This window comes from Lupinus angustifolius, chromosome LG11, assembly GCF_001865875.1.
Source record: "Lupinus angustifolius cultivar Tanjil chromosome LG11, LupAngTanjil_v1.0, whole genome shotgun sequence".
In the NCBI taxonomy this organism is placed as follows: domain Eukaryota; kingdom Viridiplantae; phylum Streptophyta; class Magnoliopsida; order Fabales; family Fabaceae; genus Lupinus; species Lupinus angustifolius.
Window position 1 is genome coordinate 33,092,871 of NC_032019.1, and position 14,110 is coordinate 33,106,980.

A 14,110-nucleotide genomic window follows, 5' to 3' on the forward strand; every position below is an offset into this window, starting at 1 on the left:
CTCTTAACTTTTTGGTCATCCTGCCCAACGCTTTATTGGTAAAGTTGATTTATATCATAATTTATGAATCATAACTTCATACTTGGGGGCAAAATCATGAACCCACCACAGAAATAATCATTTGATCTTCAATACCGTTGCCTAAACAATTTGTGCATGTTTTGCTCAATCTACTTCATTTGTTAGCATATAACTAAGCTTGCATTGCCAACCACAAGTCCAAAACAACAAGCTAGATATTATGGTACATCAAAAAATATAACCATGGTACTAGTTTCTTGACATTATCTAAGAAACTACTTCTTTTAGCCATTTTATTTAACATTTTCAAGAACCAATTAGAATCACTAATGAGTTTTTCAGGGATTAATCATATCCCTAAAAATGAAGGAAGAACTAGTGTCCCAAGTTTGTAATATTGAAGGACTAAATAAATGGTAACCTTTCTCTTTCATGGTATCATTCCTACATTATTCTGCAATCAACCCTTCAAGACACTAATAAGATTTCATTAGATTGAAACTATTGGAAAATCCTAAACCTGTTTTTTGGCTCATCAAACAAACCTGAAGCACTGTTTTACATTCCAGCTTGATATCATAAGAACAAAAATCAATTACAAAACATACATTCAGGCTTGTCTCCATAAGCATCTTCAGCAAAGAGAATAAAAGACATTATTATCTTCGGCGAAGTAGCAAGAACACCAGTATATCACTGCTTGAAAGACTGGAAGAAGCAGAAGAAAAAGGTTAAAGTTAAAATACTATCATCAAATCCTCAGAAACTGATTTTAATATACATTCAAACCTCAATGCTTTTTTGTCATGTCCTTGAGTTGCTCAGCTATCTCCTGCTTCGTTCTCACAGCTGAAAGAATATATAACACTACGGTGAAACTGATTTGTTTACACGGTCAATAAAATAACAAAACATAATTATTTTGCGACCATTACCTTTGACTGAAATATCTTCAATTTTCTTGGATGTCCTCACTGCAAACCTCTGAAATGCAGGGCTGGGAAACCACAATGAAACATTAACATGAGAAAAAAGAATGACCGGTAGCAACAAGTACTACATGCACAGTATATAAACTATGTGCCAACTTAATCAGAAAATTTGAATGCACCATAATTCGAAAACCAATTGTACATGTTTTGGAATCCAAATAAAGGCAATAATAAAATCAAACAGTGGAGACTAGTTTCAGAATCTTGAATGGACTGATGAACATACATATTAATAAGTAATAATTGTATTTAGGCGTCTTCACTCTCACTGGAAACTGACAGATACCAAAGCAAATAAATCATCACGATCAAAACTAAATAATTAGCTTACTATATTATAAAATAAATCAAGCCTCCGTTGTATGGAAATCGATACTTGCAATCATCTTTGGGATTATTACAAGCCTACAATGACATAATTGGCAATAGCTTAACAGAAACGATAATGGGCTTGAAAATCATGATAACATGTTATCAACCTTCGTGAGACAAATTTTATCGACAGGTTGATAGAGTAAAATTTGGGCTGATTAGAAAGAAGAAAAAACCGGAGGGTTTGTTCAGAATAGTTGAAATTAGAGACTATAAATAACTGCCCAAATAAGTTCTTAATCTCAAATGTAAAACAATCAAAGCCCTCAGTCCTTCGGATGTTAACACTTGAAGACATCTCTTCAATAATTAAAAGATTACATAAGTCATCATCCACATGAACCATGGTTGTCAAAATTGTGATACTACATGTAGAACTATATGATTGTACGCGTTTAGAAGACAAGAGCGATCTTGATCCCAGTAAAGATATCAATATTCATTACTGCACATATATGAAGTTTTTCATATTCTATGTTTGTGCTTAGGGTTAGAGTGTTAGACCCCTTTGTTTTTGTAAAACAAATAGTCCCATCACTATATGATGGACAAAAAACACGGCGCTAGAGTGGAAGAGAAAGAGTCAGCACATCAAAGGAGTCTAACAGCGACAGTCATAGATAGGGAAAGCCTAACTAGAAGGCTCTTTGAAAGGAACAACCAGAAAAGGAAGAGATGCCACATAAAACAGTGGGGATTAATAAAAGGTTTTCACGCCAACAGTAGCATCGATATATGCAGCGCCTGAGAAAAAAACACCGCAACACAGTGTGCATATGACCACAAGGTGGTAGGGCGCATTGCCTAGCACTACTATTGTATGCTATTAACTATACAGCAATGAATATTTAAACAAAAAGTAGTACTTAATTTCATTAATTTCAATAATTAATGTATTAGTTACTGGGCGAGCCTATGGGAAGCTTTCCCGCGTAAGACCTGAAATGATTAGTTCCATATTTTCAAATCTTCAGTGTTTCCTTACTTTCCTTTTCCTTCTCATCTTTATTCCCTCAACGAAACATAGTGTAAATGATTAATGCAGACAAAAATCATAGAATAATGATGTTTTCTAAAGTCAAGACACATCCAAATAATTCGGGCACAACACAATCAAACTAAATTTTAATAAAATCAGAAAATATAACACAGATAAAATAAATGTCATCAATTATAATAGCTATATAGTTATTAAGGCAGCAGAAACTCAAAAAGACCTTAAAATCATAAATTTGAGGCCTAATCTCGTTACACCAGCAGCCAAAGAAAGAATCATCAAAAACATAATTCTGAAATTTTGTATAGAAAAACATACTTGTTGGCAAGACCATTGACAACTAATTCATTCACAACGTAGGAGAGAACCCTGTGCACAAAATTTCCACCACCAGCCATCTTTCTTTATCACCTTCTTCAAACTGAAAACAATTCAATTATCATTAAAAAAACCCATAAACGTTAAGTTCCAAAGAAATAAACTTTTCATATATTTATCATATATCTCTATACTTTTTCATTCATTTTTATTTGAAATCCTACAATTTTTCATAGCAATTAGAAGAATAAAAAAATAGGGTTTCAAACCTATTTTAGGGAGAGAATCAAACGCCTTGATCGGAGAGTTGTTGGAAGAAAGAAATTGAAGGCAGAGTTGTAGAGAAATGGCTTAGGTTTCATACATTTGAGTTAAATATTGAATGAGACACTAATTTTTATAAGGAAGAGAGGGTTTTGTCCATTTGTTGTTCTTCAAGAATGAATCAAGTGGGCCAAGGTTACAGTGTTTTTACTTTTGGGCTTGTAATAAATTGAAATTTTGAAATCTTATTTTTTTATACTACTAATATTATTTTTCACTATTAATCACTCCTAATAAGTGTTGCTCACGTAATCGAATATTTAATATTTTAGCCATTCTGAGGATCTAATATGGTTTTATATTATTAGACCAATATCTAGCTGGTTTTTGAAATCTTATCTAACAAATATAAAAAATTTCTTCAATTTTCCCCTACCAATATATAAATGAAAACCACTTATTTTTCCCCTTTTTACCATTTATTTTCATTAAACGAATTTATGGGACAAAAAAATAATTATATGACATGGTTTTAAAGTATTTTAATGTTAACACTATTGTTTCTTATATTTATTCATTTATATATCTTTTTTTTTGGATACATTTCATACAATATTACTTCTAATATTTATATTTTCAACTTCGATCTTATTGTCATTCTAAATTTAAATTTATCATTATTACTCATAATAAATTTCATATCTTTTTTTTTTAAATTTACCCTATCCAACTTTTATGTATGAAAGTAATAATTCATTATATTAAGTTTTATTGAATAAAAATATATGGATAGAAATATATTTTATTGAATAAAAATATATAATCTTAATATCATTAAATATGCTTATTATAAGGGCGTTGGTCTAGTTGTGTAAGGTTTCATTGAATCCATAAAGTCAATGATTCGATTCCTAGGAGTGACACTTTTTGAGAGGGCATAACCATGATTAGTTTCTGAGTTTCTGACTCTAAAAGGTGATGAAATTCCCTTAGTAGTACAAAAAAACTAAATGTGCTTGACTACAAGATTCATCAATCAAGTAATTTTATTAATTAAAAATATATAATCTTAATATCGTGTTTGAGTACATGATTCATGAATCAAACCATATCATGTTTCACTAACCTATAAATTTTTAGAGGTCCTCTCAAAAATTAGAGTAACCTTCCTTTCATTTACTTTCTTTATTGGGGCCTTATTTAAGTATGTTTAAACCACTTAATAGGCAATTTTATCTTGAGGTATCAAACTTTTCTCTAACAATATTCTACCCTCTTTTGTTCAAACCACCTCATTTTTTTTGGTCCGGTCCAGGTTTCACATAGGGATCCAACTCACCTATCATTAAATGCAACATTTGTGTTTGTTTTTATCCATGGCAAAAACTTTGTGCATTTTTATGGCTCATAGTGATGTTCAAATTTTTATTGTTGAAATGGAGTCTAAAGTTACAATCAACCTAGTTGAGAATAAGGGTGGCAATGGGTCTGGGTAGTGCATTACCTAGACCCGTTCTGTTGCTTTATTTTTAGACCTAGACCATACAATTGAGACATACCCATAGAGAAGGGAACCATTTAGTTGATGTATTTCAGCTAAATATTGATCATGAATTCTACATATGAGTATTCAAGATGCATGTATATTTATATCACAAATAGCAATGAAAGATAAATATATAGACAGAAAATAGTTGATTTAAAATAAAACAATGGATCTTATGCTATTTATTTGTTACAACATTGCCAAAAATATTTGATTCCAAGTATCTGGTACACCAGGCAAACACCAATGTATGCAATCTGCATTATGTGGATGAGTCCTTTCCTCTTCAGTTAATAATTTTCCTCCATTTTCAGTGTAAACAGAAGAATGACCATCAATTCTATATTCTGATATTTGTGTTATGTTGATAAAAGTTACTGGAACTTTCATTTTTTTCACCACCTTAGCCACTATACTCATTATTCTCTTATCAGAACCACTTCCCCAATGCTTATTTTTCTTCACTGGTTGTGTCTCATTGAAGCATCTAGTATCTTTTTTGTTGCCCCAATCTTCACTCCTGCAATATTAAGTTATTTGAGTTGTTAGAATCTAAAGCATTTTTAGTGTTCATGAGCCATTTGTGTAGGTTAAAAAACTGATTTTTTTAGAAATGTTTTTGACAAATAGGATTTATGTAAACTCTAAAGTTATTTCACTTTTGGTTACAAGTTTGAAAATGATTTAAGCAGTTTAGGTGTAATATTGGAAAAAAGATTATTTTTTCAAATGAAATTGTAATAAAGGACATGAAAAAACAGTGTTTGATGAAATTCTAGAAAATTGAGTTTCTCCTAAGTTTGTTTGTTTCGTTTAACCAAACTATTAGAATATCAAAACCAATGCATTATAAGGAAATAATAAACAATGTCATCTCTTATCTTAAAAAATGTGTCACTTCATATGTCACTTTATTATAATTGGTTAGAAAGATATTTAATTTTTAAGTTAAATGCATTTTTTTTAATAAGTTCAATAAAATGTCACACTTTTTCGGACAACGGGCCAATGAATGTTGGGTGAAGTTTTGTTTTGGGATAGAGGGAGACCTTGTGTGTGTAGGGGACATAGTTGTGAAGAAGACCCTAGTTTTGTTTGGATTGATAGTTGAGTCAACCCAATTGGCCCATGTTTTCAATGCTAATTTGTAAGCAATTGGTGTGTCAAATTCTTCATACCCTTCATCTCCATTAGCAAATGAACCCCATCTGAAATTTATAAACAAAGTGTTATACACCATTTTCTACCTTTTGGTTAAAGATCAAATCCTGTAAGAGATGTTGAATGTTGATCATTAATAAAGAGAAGTTGGATATATGTGAGTATTAAGATTCAAACTTTGTATTATCTCCATTTTCACTTCAAAAAAGTTTGGCTATAAAAAACAAAAGTAAAGATCAAATGTGCCATAATTTTGTGTTACCCTATTTTGCTTGGTCAAATAATTAATAATGAGATATAATGAACAATGTTTTTTTACCAAACAAAATGGGTAGCACAAGATTGTTACATATTTGTGAATAAAAATCATATATTGACCCATAAAAGATGAATGATATAAAGTTACAAACTATATTGTGACTAATTTCAATGAGATAAGTTGAGAGAAAACTTACAGTAATTTAATCCTAAGACCACTCATCCACCATACATAGGTATTGAAAACAAGGATGTCTACTCCAGACCAATTTTTGGCTCTATCCATGATAGCATCAACTTTTATTATTCTTTTCCTTGTATCTCCTATGATGTTGATATCAGTGTTTGACTCCACAATATATGGTGCCCAATAGAATTCTATAGTGGCATTGTATTCCTATGAAACCATATATACATAAAAGAATTAGCCTGGGTTTTCAATTGTGCATTAGCTTGATCTCTAGTAGTTAGTAAAATATCTTCTAAAAACGGTGGACCAATGCATGATAATCTCATTTAGTGGGGTCTGAAGAGGGTTGATATACACAATCTTAACGCTCAAAGCAGATAGACTATTTCTAAAATTTGAACTCGTAATCTTATGGCCAATAAGCAATAGTCTTACCGTTGCGCCAAACTCAATCTCTAATAAAGTATATTCTATTCAAGTTATGATCTAGAACTAGAAGAGCCTATACTTAAGTTAGAGATGCTTGAATCTACATTTTTGTGTCCAATGTATCAATACCTTGACTTTGAAGATTGAATGAATAGGGCCGAGTTTCATAGACTTGTGCTTTTCAGGGATGATCCATTCTACCAAACAAACAAAAGATTCCCACTGATTTCTTTGCAGTGAATCTCCCACAAATAGCACCCTCTTTCCTTGAAGCTTTCTTAGAGCTAACTCTGGATTGAATCTACAAAAAAAAATGTACTAGTCATTTTAGAAAGTAGGGTTACTTCACCTAAATGTATATATCTATTACTCTACAGCTAAAATAAAAATGCTAGATAGCCATAGTTTTTTTGACACATTTTCCAGGATGATATGACATGCTTGTTGTATTACATGAACGAATGATCCTTATCGTTTAATTTCATCCAATAGACATCCCTGATTTGAATAAGTATTCTCTCCAGTACTAGAGAAATAAGAACTAATTTCTCTTTTGCTTTCAATACCAAACATGTTATTTCATTGTACATAAAAGAATAAAAGTGTCGTAACATCTTACGGAACATTACTTGTAGCCCAAAAGTAGAAAATGCGTAAAATAAATTATGCAATTACAATAGTGGCATTTAGGAGTGTGAAAGTTACCTAGGCAAGGTGCAATCTTTTGGCTGCCACTCCCAATGGTGATAATCAGAATCTATTCTCCCATTCTTGACACAAGAAAATTGTCTATCTATATATGGACAACTAGTGTCAATGTAGAGAGGCTTTATTGAATGGTTAAATACCCATTTTCCATTTGCAACATTGCACTCCTTTGAGTCAAAATCAAACCTATCATCAATCCATGATGCATTTAAAACATACTCTTCCTCTACTCTCTTATCATCACCTGCTAGGACCAATCAAGATATGAAACAATAGAATATCAATGCATTAAAATCAAATTGGTAAGAAGTGTGAAAAGATGAGATAGTTATTTACAATATTTGTGAAGTATCAGAATAAATAATGGGCCTAACTCTTCTATCTATGACTAATGTGCTGACTATGATACTGGAAATATGCCAATTTTATGCAAAAGTGAAGTAATGTCTCCCTCTATGATATGGATTCCATATATAGATCTCGATGTGAATGAGTCGAATTACTTATCTCATACTCTATTGATGAACTAACTAAGAGGAGCAGACATTTGGTAAGTAAAGTTTCAAATTTTAACACTCTATACACCCCTTCAAATCCTATAGGATTAGATATTTGGTGCGTAAAGTTCGTAGAACTGGACATTTGCAGGTATAGTAGTTAAACTCTCCATGTCACCGAGTCATATGCCCACTTTGAATGGGATGTCACCACCATGAGTGAGATCGTCGGGGAAGATCTTAGGATCGTAAAATCGCCCAAGATCTTACGAGTTTATGTTTTTATGGCAAAAGTCCCTTATTGTAAATTCTCAATCTTCTAAACCTATATAGAAGGGGAAACTCGTGTTTATTGTGTTCTTTTCTTTGAATTTTTTTTGCTTACTCTGGCTTCTTTGAACAAAATATGCTCTCCATAGATGTTCTTTTTTATTCTCTCTCATTTTATTGTACTATCTTTTTGCTTTATACATATTGTATATATCACACTAGCCATATTGTATATATGTGTGGTGTTATTTTAATATGCATATATTTTGATGTTTAAGTTTAAGTTTTATGAAGTGCTACTTGTTAATTTTGTTATTTATAGTAATAGAGAAAGCTGAAGTGCTACTAGTTACAATCACACGATTCATATTTTCAGCAACTCCTTCCAATCTTACGAAAGATCTCGATTTTGTCAACTATGTTTGCAGGTGATTCAACACCCCGAGAAAAAATATGCATTTTTTTTTCTGAATTGTTTGTGTTAATTTCACACAGCATAAAATTTACTAATACTATTTCCAACATGAAGTTGAGCTGACTTACTAGATTTTGGGTTGGTGTTCTTTCTTTGACATGTTTTGAACTTGAAAATTGACTTGGAAGAAATGAAACTGAGCCTTTCTGCATACAACACAGCTATGAAGACAAGAACACAGACTATGATGATAATTATAGGAAAAGAGAGTTTTCCTCTACGATGCTTCATTAATCCTGAACTTATCATGATCAATATGAAGAGAATGAATAACACAAGAAGCTTAATGGTAGTAAAAGAGAGTGTTTAGTGGGAAGGTTTTATGCATTTTTGAGTAGGATTGAAGTTAAAGCATGGTATGAGTTGAAAGATATTGGAGGTTAAGGAATGAGTTGAAAGGCTAACATCTTGGGCTACTTTTGTTACGTTTCCGAAAATGATCATCTCCAATACTCGAGAAATAAGTTCTTACTTTTCCTTTTGCACTCAAAGGATAAAACTGTCATCACATTATATTTAAAGGACAAAAGTATCACATCATACTAATTTTTTGTATGATTTATTATGCACTTTTCTTTCCAATATTAGAGAGGATCTTAACCTGTTAGGTTGATGAATGAAAAACCATGCATCTTAGACACCATCATGCTTTAATTTCTAGTTACATTATAATGTAGACTTTGTAGAATATTCATCAAATAGGAAATATACTATTGGCATAGCTGTGTTTGTTCTCTCTCTTGTGTCCTATGATTGTTAGAATATTCATACAATCATATACCATATGGTAGATGTTTGACATAAATGATTAAAATACAAAATTGTGTCTTACATCAATTCTTTAGATTACTTTTCAAATATACAACAAATTAAGTTACTATGGTTTAGACACATGATAGATCTATTTTGTGCAGGAGTTTAACAACTTCCAAATTTTGCTGAAAAAATTTTCCAAGCTAAATTTGGAAGACACTAGAAACTAGTAAAGTTTGTTTAGAAAAAAGGCTTTGTCAGTTTTCTCTTTGGGTGAAAATTGCTATTTTATGTTACTCTTTGTAGTTTTGTATGACTTCTTAAGAAGAATAACTTATACAAACTAAAGAACAATGTGGATTTAATTGAGCCTTATAGAAAAAGAAGAAAATGTAGATAAAAGGTGGATTTCAATGACCCAATTTAACATGAAGTGAGAAACAAAGTGACAAGTGTAGGAAATGATGCATATAGAAACAAAGTTGGAATAAATTATGTTCCTTATGAAGTAGTATATGGTTAAGAGTTGAATTGGGTAGGAGAATTGAAAGCATGTGAATTATACAAGGTTTGAATGTACTTGAAACTTTAGCATGGGATGAAAACTTAATTGGTACTATTAAGAGTATCCTCTCACCCAATGGATAAGGAACTAGTCCATTTTGGGGTGCGTGATTATCCCTCCCAACAAGTATCGATATGAGAAATTGAAAAGTGCAATTTAAAACAACTAATGTACTTAATCTTAGTAAACATGCATGGCATCCAATTGTATAGGGTCTAATAAAGTATATACCCAACAATTATAAAGATCATTGTTTAACAAAGTGGTGTGTGAAGTGTGAACTGTTTTTTGAAGAATGACTAGGGAAAATCTTCTAGAGAAGTAGTAATACAGCAATGAACTAACTCTATAGTAGACTAGTGAATAATTTCATTACTGAAAGCAACCCAAGATCTTGGCTTAAGAAAATATATTCAATTTGGATATGGACTTTATAACTTAATACACAGTGGTTATACTAACCCAAATCAGACAGTACAACTGAAAATTGACCTTAACTGAAAAATCTCAAAATTAACAACAACCAAAGTGCTGAATCAAATTATTATCATAACACAAATCACTAATCAACTATACAAAACCTAGTTGGGTGACATAAAGGGGTGGACATCTGCTGTCCCAAAATAGTGTATCACTCCATGTGTCACGGCTTGTGATTGGTCAGAAAAATAATTAAATATTAAAATTTTAATTTAAATATATTTTTTCAACCAATCATAAACCGTGGCACAGGGAGTGACACACTTTGTGGTACAGCAGATGTGCTCCCGAGATGAAATTATATAAAATCAATCATCACAATTAATCATTTTGGAATAGAAACATATGTTGTAATCATGCATCAATAAGCAAACTCATTGCTAAAATTGGGTATAATTAATGAAGAAAAAGATCTTCACAACTTGCATATTTTGATGTTATATTTTTACTTGAGTTGATTTTGATTGCTGACGCTTGAAAATTATGTTTCACCTAAATGGTATTACATCAATTTACCAATTATAGGTAACAATTTGTTACTTTAATTTTTTTCTATTTCTAATTTCAATAATGTTTTGATATTTAGAGGTAGAGTGGTGAGATTTAACTTTTCTCCTTTTCTTGCTGGACAAACCCACTTTAGCTTATTTTTTATAGAGCACGTTTGTTTGCAGAATAACATTTAAAAAAAATCACTTAATCAAGTAAGTTTCAAATTAATACACTTCTAAACAAATTTCATTTTACTTAAATGACATGATTGCCATTTTCTTAGATTCTTAAGACAAATAGCCATCACTTCAGCAACTAATCACTTTTGGAGTACACAACTATCCCTTCCAACAAATATCGATCCCAAAAATTGAACCTATAACATTTGGCCCAGTACAATACATGAGGATCGAGTGAGACCTTACATCATTAGGTCAACACCTAATTAATAGTGAATAGAAATCATACATAAAACAAAATAAAGAAAATATTGGACAAGATATTGTGATTATTTGAAGTAAGAAACAATATGATGCAGACTATTGTTTAGCTATGCACCATTTCTATAATGTAAAACTGGTGCAATTCCAGAGAATAATGCAGATTATAAAACAGAAAACTTCATCCATGACTGCTAAGGATGTCTTAGCCATTGTCCAATCCTATTGAAAAACAGGAAGGTCACTGAGCTGTTTTTGGTTATAACTTATATTGACTTCAATTGGAACAATGCTACTTGATGCCTCTTCTTCATTCTCATTTGCCATCTTTATGAAATAACTATGCCTGCAAAAATTACAGACCACTATTAGAACTCCATGTCATATAAAATTGTAACACCAATTGCCAGAAACAATTTATATCTACCATCGAGTGTCAGCTGTCAATTCCGGATGAAAAGCAGTCGCGAGTATGTTCCCTTGTCTTACCGCGACTATAACTTTGCTTTGTTCCTCAACATTTTCCTGTCATAAGAATAATGGTATCAAATCGAAAAACAAAGTTATCATTATATTGTTGGTCCAATCTGGTGCCAAGCAAAGCATGCAGTAATCGTATAAAAACCACTGAGAGGTGAAATAGGAGTTGATAGATTGAAATATTCTCAAGATAGAACTGATATTCAGCAAAATTATACTGGAAATAAATATAATACTATATATAGTACACTGGAAGGACTTAATATGCTGATTCTTCAATAGGTAAATAAGAATTAAGTAGAAGCATATCCATTGAAAATATGGCACGTTTCATGGAAAATATCGCATGTTTAGAAAGTTTAGCTGATTATGCAGATTACAGAAATTTCAACCTTTGACTTTACTAACCTTTGCACTTTCAATGGACGGGTCCAAACTCAACAAACTGTTAGAAGGGACGGGATAATCAGCCAGCACTTGAACTTCTGGTCCTACTTCAAGGATTGCTGGAGCACGAATAAAAACCCCACGAAACGTTTCAGGTCCACCTTCCTTGGATGCAAGCTCTGGTGCTAAAACCTCTGCTTCAAAGCTTTGAATCTGAATTAACATGCATTATGGTTAAATGTGACCAAAACTGCGAAAGTGCATCAAAGATTTTCTTACATGATCCATGCTTATAATTTTCTGATCTTTTGGACACATAGCTATATGTTGACAGACTGACATATTATATATTGATATCTGTTGAAAATTCTATGAATCTTATCAGCCGTAATGGCAAAAATGCAACCTGTTTTAGAAAAATAGATTTTTTTTCCTGGGTTCTAGAGAGGTCCTATAGGATCTAAGAAGGAATGGAAAATAGGGATGTCAGGGTTCAAATGGCAATCACATAACCGCAGCCCCCGGGTAAAGAAAAGGGGAAATACAGGAGCAGATGTGAAAAGGGATCAGGCAGAATAGAAGAAGGGAGGAAGAGAGTTCTGAAAAGATTCATAAGAAATCATAACTTGATTATTATCTGTTATGGCTATGAATTTTGTGACTCCAGCGCCTTTACTTATCCATTGACACCATTAAGAAAGGTTGTTCTGTTAAATGTTAGATTTTATTTTCACAGATAAAAGATGTGTGAAGTAAGATTTTTCATGTCCAATGTTCCCCGATGTGATTAAGATAGTATGATAATGCATACATTACCTGGCTGCCAAAGAAATTTCTATGGACGGTACAATCAAGCCCACCAACCAGTTGTTGTCCACCAATCTTTTGCCCTGAAATAATATCAGCCATTTAAAATTATACTATTGTCAAAAAGTATATGAGGAGTAAAATACAATATATTATAAAAAAATTAAGAGAGAAATAAGTGACCTATAGCTTTATCTGCCAAAAATATAAGCCCGGCACAGGTTCCCCAAACAGGTCTTCCAATTTTCACAAATTCTCTCAAGGCAGGAAACTGACATATCGAAACATTAAAGTTCATCATAAATTATCAGATTGGTCCATATTCCTCCATGAAATGCCCGAAGCACAAATTGGCTCCGGAATTACAAAATATGAAATATGAGCATTAAATAGAAAAGAACAAAGCCTACTGAATATATGACAGCAACAAACATACATTAAAACCAACACCACATTTGCATCTTTTTCCAGGCTCTCTTAACTAGAAAGAGTCCCCATTTTCACACACCACTTTCTACAGCCTTCTTAAAATATTTACTTTTTGAATGATAAAACAAGTGAAACAAGCTTCTCAATACACACTCTACTTATCTTTTTATCAAAACAAATGAGGTAAAGTGATGTAGGGAACAAATGATGTTTGACGAACATTTTCAAACTAGAAAGGTCATTTAAAAGAGAAAATAAACTTCCGCGGAAAATTTAGATTCCTTTTTATTTTCTTTCCACATGAGCTTAAATGATGACAAACTTAAATCTATGCAATCTAATCTGGACATCGAGAATGGGCCAGGATTCCACAAACATCATGACAGGCCCAAGCCCTCTAAAACTCGTTTTCGTATACAACTCGGCTTCTAACTATCTTCACAATAGCCAGGATCAGATAAACCTTCTCCTTGGTAGTTACCAAAGATATGGCTATCTAGTGAGATTATCTCATCACCATAACAGCCTCCCACAATTCTGTTACACTTTGTGATATAAAAGAAGTGAGAAGAACTCAGAAAAGTGAAGTTTGAACCCTCTATCTCTCACCTATAGCACACACTAACTTGGGTGTCGGAGTGCCATTGCGGGTACAACACCCCTCCCCATTCATTCCACACTGGAGCCAGACCGAGAGAACGGAGTATCGAGTTCAAAGGTGGAGCATTTTGGCTTCCGGATAACAGCTCTCAAAATATAATTAAAATCATAGACCCCCC

General features: G+C 32.3%; 2 protein-coding genes across 4 annotated transcripts in view; both read right to left on the reverse strand.

Annotated features, from left to right (window-relative positions):
- Positions 4,645 to 8,911, reverse strand: LOC109359431 (protein trichome birefringence-like 3). 3 transcript variants are annotated; one of them, XM_019604093.1, is made up of 7 exons: positions 8,673 to 8,911; positions 8,567 to 8,639; positions 7,254 to 7,503; positions 6,678 to 6,849; positions 6,127 to 6,326; positions 5,560 to 5,718; positions 4,645 to 5,030 (listed from the first exon to the last, which is right to left on the reverse strand). In XM_019604093.1, exons 1-7 carry the CDS (start codon positions 8,745 to 8,747, stop codon positions 4,700 to 4,702), a joined length of 1,260 nt encoding a protein of 419 aa, XP_019459638.1. In that variant the 5' UTR covers positions 8,748 to 8,911; the 3' UTR covers positions 4,645 to 4,699. The 3 variants fall into 3 exon arrangements, with proteins under 3 accessions (XP_019459638.1, XP_019459637.1, XP_019459636.1); XM_019604092.1 differs by having other exon boundaries at positions 7,254 to 7,500; positions 8,567 to 8,911; XM_019604091.1 differs by having other exon boundaries at positions 8,567 to 8,911.
- LOC109361326 (probable pyridoxal 5'-phosphate synthase subunit PDX2) overlaps positions 11,258 to 14,110 on the reverse strand; it is a 3,799-nt gene continuing 946 nt past the window's right edge. Inside the window, exons 3-7 of the mRNA XM_019606773.1 lie at positions 13,086 to 13,173; positions 12,912 to 12,985; positions 12,117 to 12,308; positions 11,656 to 11,753; positions 11,258 to 11,574 (exon numbers count right to left, since the gene is read on the reverse strand). Of these exons, the coding sequence (XP_019462318.1) occupies positions 11,451 to 11,574; positions 11,656 to 11,753; positions 12,117 to 12,308; positions 12,912 to 12,985; positions 13,086 to 13,173 (576 nt within the window). The 3' untranslated portion in view covers positions 11,258 to 11,450. The remainder of the gene's footprint in view (positions 11,575 to 11,655; positions 11,754 to 12,116; positions 12,309 to 12,911; positions 12,986 to 13,085; positions 13,174 to 14,110) is intronic.